At 36.9% G+C, this 7439-nt stretch overlaps 1 protein-coding gene across 1 annotated transcript; it reads left to right on the forward strand.

The window, feature by feature from the left end:
- Positions 1–1261: 1261 nt before the first annotated feature.
- On the forward strand, positions 1262–3879 carry LOC149567163 (putative pentatricopeptide repeat-containing protein At5g65820). The gene has a single exon (XM_089820349.1). It carries the CDS (start codon positions 1464–1466, stop codon positions 3447–3449), a length of 1986 nt encoding a protein of 661 aa, XP_089676475.1. The 5' UTR covers positions 1262–1463; the 3' UTR covers positions 3450–3879.
- The last annotated feature ends 3560 nt before the right edge of the window (positions 3880–7439 follow it).

Here is a 7439-nt window from a genome sequence, read left to right on the forward strand (position 1 = left end):
TATTATTCAATGTCTCCAACAATATACACCAATACACCATTTAAGACTATACTAAAGAATATTTATTCAATCAATACATTCAAGTATAACACATTCATCATAATAAAATTATTCACTACATGTAAAATCTTACGTTTCCTCCATGTCTCTAGTCAACTTAATATTTATTGAGCAGAAACTAATATTGATTGCAATGACATGCCATAGTTGGCATTTGCATCCCCTCTCAATTCCACTACTTGTTATCAACCAACTCAATACCTTGAATGCGTAGGTTGACATCACTACATGGTAATACATCAAAGGCTATCCATTTAGCCTAAAAAATTCCTCCACATTCTCACTCTCTCCATCATAGTCAACCACATCCCTCTAAAGAAGTTGGATGTTCCATTTTTTTATGTATAGAAATATTTATTCGCAGATTTGACTTAGTTTTAATCTTTGAAATCCTATTTGACTTGGGTGTTTGAAATGATACTAATAATATGTATTGGTAGAGTTCTATTGTGGTAGTTGTATGAAACTATTTGATCACCTTTTATTTTCTTAGTCAGCTATATGAAATCAATTCAACAATATGAACAAGTTCAAGGTACTACAAACAACCATGCACTTATTATTTTCTTGTTCAATACTAATACCTATACAATGCTCAAGTGTTGACAACACAAAATAATTTATTAATAATTCTATGATACTTTTGTAATATATCTTAGATGGTTCAATCGAATTAGAATTTTATCTTTGGATTCAATACTCTAATATGTAATTTGAATGTCTTCTACTAAAATGAAAAACAATAATTAGTAAGAAAAGGGATCATAGAGATCTTGATTTGTAGACTTTAATCTTTAAAATCTTTTTCAACTTAGACATTTGAACATGACAGTCTCAAGTGTTTGATATAAATTTGTTGCATTAGGTATACACGACTTTATCCCTTTCCCCTACCACCCTTTTCTATCTTATGCAAACAAAAAAATGAATTAAAGCAACCACACAGTGATTCTTTTTCTTGTTGATACAAATATTAATAAATACTAAACATTGATCTCATAATATAATTCTCTAATACCATTTTGCTATCAACAAATAATAATTTATTAAAAAATACTACAATATAAATATAAATATTCAGATTCACAATTCAAATTCAAACCATGGCTTTGAATAATGCTCAAATTTACTACTAAAAAACTCTCAAAATTCAACCTATATGGAACCAATTTATAAAAAGCATTCAATTCTCTCCAGACTCTCCCCTTCAACAAAAGTGAGGAATTCAGATGGACTATGACGGTAAAACATTGGCGGCATAAGTCGATCGAATTTGTTTTTTTGTCGACAAGCAGAGTTGGCTGTCAAATTTACCTTAATAGTTTCATCCTCTTTTGGTCCAGGTTAGAATCATCATTTCTGCGAATTTGTTTCCTCTCCATGGATTTGGCTTTCTTTCTGTAATGCATAACAAAGTCACGTCTATCAAATTAAATCTGCAGAGAATTAATCTTCTCTTCTTTCATATCCGTTCATGTTACAATCTCTGGACTGCAATCACTGACAATTCTATTAGTTCTGCAAGGTACTTCACTACGCAGTTTAACCCAATAAACAATGATGAAAGGAATCCAAAAGCGAAAGAAGAGGAAACCCAGAAAGCGGAGCAGCACCTGTGCCAAAGGCTTGATACACTGATCGATACATCAATAACCAGAAGCGCAGCTGTTCTTCATAAAGCTGGGAAAAAAGGTACCGATTTTAGGGTTTCTTCCAATGAAGCTAGTTCTAGCTTGTCCAATGCAGAGAAAGTGTATAAGATTGTCATGAAATATTATAATAAAACGGATATGCTAGAAGTGGCCTTAGACAGATGTGGGTTGAGCTTGACACCTGGGTTTGTAGTGCAAGTGTTGAAGCAATGTGGTTCTGCTGCAAACCCAGCATACAATTTTTTTAATTGGGCAGGAAAGCAAGATCATTACACGCACACGCATGAATCATACAATGTAATTATCAATGTCTTGTGTCGAATGAATCAGTTTGACAGGGTTTGGGACCTTCTGGACGAGATGAGAACTAGAGATCCTAGTCTTATCACTCCCCACACCTTTGTAATTATGGTGAGGAGATTCGCAGCAGCGAAAATGGTGAGGAAAGCCATTGATGTTTTGGACGAGATGCCTAAGTTTGGCGTTGAGGCTGATACACATGTATTTGGGTGCTTGCTGGATGCTCTCTGCAAACACAATAAAGTTAAAGAGGCTCTGGTACTGTTTTCTGATATGAAATTTAGGTTCAAACCGAATGTAAAGAATTATACTATTTTGCTCAACGGGCTTTGCAAGGAGGGTATGTTGGAGGAGGCTCGGTTCTTGATGGGGGAAATGGTAGGAGTAGGGTTTGATCCAGACATAGCTGTTTATAATACTCTCCTTCATGGGTATGCCAGGGTAGGGAGAATACAAGAGGCCTTTGATTTTTTGGATGAAATGAAAAACAAGGGATGTGTACCTAACATAATATCATACACAAGTTTAGTCCATGCACTCTGTGAGGCTGAAAGACTAGAAGAAGCACGTAGGCTGTTTCAAGATATGAGAAAGAATGGTTGCTTTCCAGATGTAGTGTCCTACACTACACTGATTAGCGGGCTTTGTAAATGGGGTAAGTTGGATGAGGCTTATAAGGTTTTGGACGAGATGGTCCAACAAGGCTGCGTTCCTAATCAAATGACCTATTCTGTTCTGCTTCGACAACACGAAAAACGAGAGGAGCTGAAAGAAGCTCTGGAGCTTGTCGAAGAAATGTTGGAGAGTGGTTGTGATCCCGATTTGGGTACTTACAATACACTTTTGAGACTTTCTTGCAATTTAGGCCAATTGAATGGGGCTTTTGAGATCTGGCATAAGATGGAGAAGGAGGGGATAAGTGCCGATCTTCATACTTACACAGTTTTCATACATGGGCTACTCAAACACAATAATCTTACAGATGCATGCACTTATTATAAGGAAATGGTTGGGAAAGGCCTGCTTCCAGCACCCCAATATGGCACTCTTAAAGTGCTTCTAAATAAGCTTCTTAGAGCGGGTAAACTTGATATGGCTGCTGATATTTGGGAATGTATGAAGAAGGGTGGTTCCCATATTAATATCTTTGCCTATACAATCTGGATACAGGCATTATGTCAAATAGGTGAGGTGAAGGAAGCTGCTGCATATTGTGCAGATATGATAGATGATGGATTGCTGCCACAGTCTAGTACCTACCAAATGATCAAGACAGGACTCAAGAAATTACACAACAGGGTTATTGGAGATCAGATCAGGGGTAGACTTAGAAAAATGATAGATGAGAGGAATCTGAACTTTAAAAGCTATGAAAAAGAGGGGATTAGAAAGGCGGGAGCAAGAAAATCAAGTAAGGGTGGAAGGAAAAGAATCTGAAATGAAATATAGAAGAAAAAGTTCACATGTAAGTCAAATGCTTCATATGGATTCTAATGGGTATTGAACAAAGTAAACGAGCTTAAGAAAGAGACTAGGTTGATTATTATTTTCTTTTTCTCAGAGTCTGGAATTGTGTGCTTGAAGTCCGTTCACTTTTATAAATTTTCTAAGAAATGATGGTACAGAATCCCCGAAAGAAAGCTTACAGAAGTTGTAAGATCTTCCTTAAATTTTAGGAAGAGCAGATGTGGGGTGAATGAAAGTTGCAGATTGCAATACCTTGCCTTCAGAGTTCTGTTAGTCATAATGATCTGCATGACTATTCTTCAATTATGTCTTACCATTTCAGGATAGTTGTTCCTCATCTTTAAGCTCATAGATTGCCTGAGACATGGCGCTTTCAATTATCGTTTTATATTATTGCCAATCTTTTCCTGTTGTTGATCTACTCCAGAAACTTGCCAAATTTTTTTTCAGGTAGTTATCTGTGCAGTTTGTGGTTGATGGTAATACCAAGTATGAATAAAGTAGCCCTTTCAATATTTTTTATTGGAAAGGGGAAGGGTTAATCATGACAATAATAAATTGGCAAACCAAAAGTTTAAGATATTTTTTCAAGAAATTGTGATTCGAAGGGGAAAAACTAAGCTGGATTTAGGTTTTTTCAGAATAAAAAGATTTTTTTTTGCCATGCAGTTAAAAGTTGCAAAAACAAACCAGGAAAAGGCAGAGTAAATCAGTGATTATTAGGTACATGTGATATTTGCAGATAAATTGATGAAAACAGGGAAACCCCAACCCAAAATTGTGGTGGTTGATTGTATGATGAAATTACTATTTACGAAGACAAAAAATTGCCTACAATTGTGAGTGGTGAAAATTTGCCATTTTCTCTTGATTTTTGCTGCTATGATTGATTTGGAGGAGCAAAATGTTTTTTAGATTATTTAGCCAGGGTTTGTATTGGTGTTCCCTCCTTGAAATTGTGAGCGTTTTGTTCAGGGAACCCACATTCGATACAATTTCTTTGTGGAGACCCCACTTTAACTAATGATCTAAAAGCAGGGAAATAATGCTACAAATACAATGCACAATTGTACTCCTCCAGCTTGAACACTCTCACTACTGATCTCACTCCAGCTTGAACGCTCCTACCTATTATCTCCTATCTCTTGCTGCAGGGCATACATTCCTCCTTTCTTTTATCTCCCTCCGGCATTTCTCAAGCACGCTTCTCTAACTTCAAGGCTTCTGCTCCGGCATGTTCCTCTAGCTGATCAGTGTCACCTCTCCTGTATATTCTTCTGCAGCATGCTCCGCCAGCTTGAATGCTAGGAGGAGCAAAATATTTGTCTGTCATACAGCTTTTGATAAGTTTATACTATCAAATATTATGCTTCTGGATTTGATTGTGTTATTATTTTTGCATTGACGTTTCAAAGTGTTTGTTTATTTATTTCAAATATCTTTGACTGCCTGTGTGGGGCAGTTTTACTTTCCAAGGATACTTATTATCTGAATTGAAATTGGAACAAAGTTAACAAATTAAGTGCTAAGGCAATTGCCACAAGCCATTTATTTTCAACACTTGACTTCTCAAAAAACATTAAGTTAATGAGGCATAAGTTTCAACACTTTGACTTCTCAAAATGCATTAAGTTATGAGTCATAATTCTGCTTGTTCCTTTGCTTGGTAACTCAAAATTTTAAACTGCGTGACAGTCTGGTTCTCCAGGCAATGTCATAGGTTAGCCCACCTCATCTCAAATGACAATGGGGCTTCGGGACAATTATGCCAAAGGTTGACCCTATGAGATGGTCTATTGAGTGCCCCTTGGATCAACAATTTTAGAGTTAGTCATCATGTTGACTTTGATTGTAGAGAGCTACTGTTTTACCTGGTGGACTAGGTACTTAAAATTTCTACTTACATTTCTGAATTAGTAAACCCAATATTTTTTTTTAATGCTGTGATATAATTACACAGCATATTTTTCAATTCTAATAATGTTGTGTTCTATATTTTGAGTTTTCATAGGTCGTGTTTGTAACGGTGAGATTGAGAAAACTGTATCTGATAAATTGGAATCTGGTTGCTTCATTCAGTTCATCAATAGTCAAGCCTAAGCCTTCTCCTTTAGCGAGTACATAATTGTTCCAGATTCCGGATCATGAGCAATTGGTCTTCTCTCAAAGAGATCTGCCCTGAGGTTCTATGTAGAATCCTGGATCTTGCCATTATTTAAGTTCGATCTCAATAATGCTAGGGCGGGGTTCCATGGAGTGGACTACTGCTATTTTCACTGACTATGCTGTCTTAAAGGAGCTGCATGGTGATATGAAAAACCTCTGAAGACTCTTTTTTGAATTTTTCAAATGAAATAAAAATCTCTAAAGAAAATTCTCCACAGGAAGTTATAAGCAGGCAGCATAAAGGAGGCTTCACAGAAGACTAAAATGAGCACACGACCAATAAATTTGGAAAATATCCTGATTATTTTTATAAACACCTATCAATTAAATTTACTTCATGAATCGGGAGTCTACCTTGCTTAGATCTTGAAATTCTCAATTGTAGCAGGACAGAAAAAATAATGGAGATTGCTGAAATAGCTACAAATAGATAAAGGCTTGCTGTTATAGTGTCCATCATATGAGTTCACTGCAAGATGTGAAGTTCTGTCTTGGCAGACAACCATTTTCCAATATAATGCATCCTGGATTCCGATTAATAAATATTGAGATTTAAGTATATTTTGTTTTTGATTAAAATCAGCAGCATAACAAGGGTGCTGATCCTCACACAGTCACAGCCCAAAGGCGGCAAAAGTGTTCAACAACACACTAACTACAAAGGTGCTGACCAGTACAAAATACTAAAAATAAACATCACACAAGCTTAAAGGCTAGTATCCCACCTCAAGAGTGACAAGGCGACTCACCTACAACATGTGGAGATGAATTTGAGGTTAAAGAACTATTTTTCTGTCAGGTTCAACCGATGTTGTCATTAAGATCTCCACCACAAGGGGAGCAGCTAAAGTGAACAATCACAGCTCAAAGGCAGCAAAAGTGTTCAACATCACACTAACTAAAAAGGTGCTGACAAATACAAAATACAAAAAAATAAACACCATGCTAACTTAAAGGCTAGTAGCCCACCTCAAGAGTGAGAAGGCAACTCACTTATGACATGTGGAGATAAATTGAGATTAAAGAACTTATTTTCCTACATTGTCAGGTTCAGCAGATGTTGTCAATAAGATCCCCAAAACACAAGGGGAGCAGCTAATGGAACTCTATTTGGAAAACTGTTAGGACAAGGGGTTGAGTGATGAGGAAGTTGTACATTGTTCATCGAAGATTGGAGTAGAGCAGGGGCAACATGAGAAGAAGGTTGTTGCTGCACTAGAGGGGGATGCATTGGGATGCACGGGGAGCAGGAGTGGTATTCACATGGATGACCTGATATACAAAAGGAGCATCACCCAAATTTGCAACAAGAGCACCACTCATATTTGCAACATGATCATCCCCCATATTTGTAGTAGGAGCTTCATCCTCATTGTTAGCCCTTGACTCTTCGTCGAAGGAAGAATTGGAGATCGGGATAGTCAAATGTTTTGCTCTAGCATCTTTCCACCAAGTGGCAGTGCCTCTATTCCTCAAGAAAGAACAATTCGTAGCCAAGTGCATGGTATAGAAACACTGACGATATAAAATGGGATACACTCATTATTGACTACTTGAGTCCATGGCCTATCCTCCACCATGAGAACCACATCTCTAGGGAGATATGTGTAGATATTAATGTCCACCAAAATATGTGTAAAGATAGAGAGACCCATGGTAGCCATATAGCCTCATCCACCTTTAAACAATGACTAATAGAGTTGTCAATGACCTCAAAAAGATTTCTCTCAATAGTGAAGGGGAAGATTAGGGAGTCAAACCCACATTGGGCACATGCTAAGCGGTTTAGTAAGA

Source organism: Cupressus sempervirens, chromosome 3, assembly GCF_028749045.1.
Source record: "Cupressus sempervirens isolate cs-2001-9-10 chromosome 3, ASM2874904v1, whole genome shotgun sequence".
Classification (NCBI taxonomy): domain Eukaryota; kingdom Viridiplantae; phylum Streptophyta; class Pinopsida; order Cupressales; family Cupressaceae; genus Cupressus; species Cupressus sempervirens.

Bases quoted from the DNA above. Each gene is read 5' to 3' on its own strand.
- LOC149567163 (XM_089820349.1), top strand. From the start codon at position 1,464: ATGCATAACAAAGTCACGTCTATCAAATTAAATCTGCAGAGAATTAAT.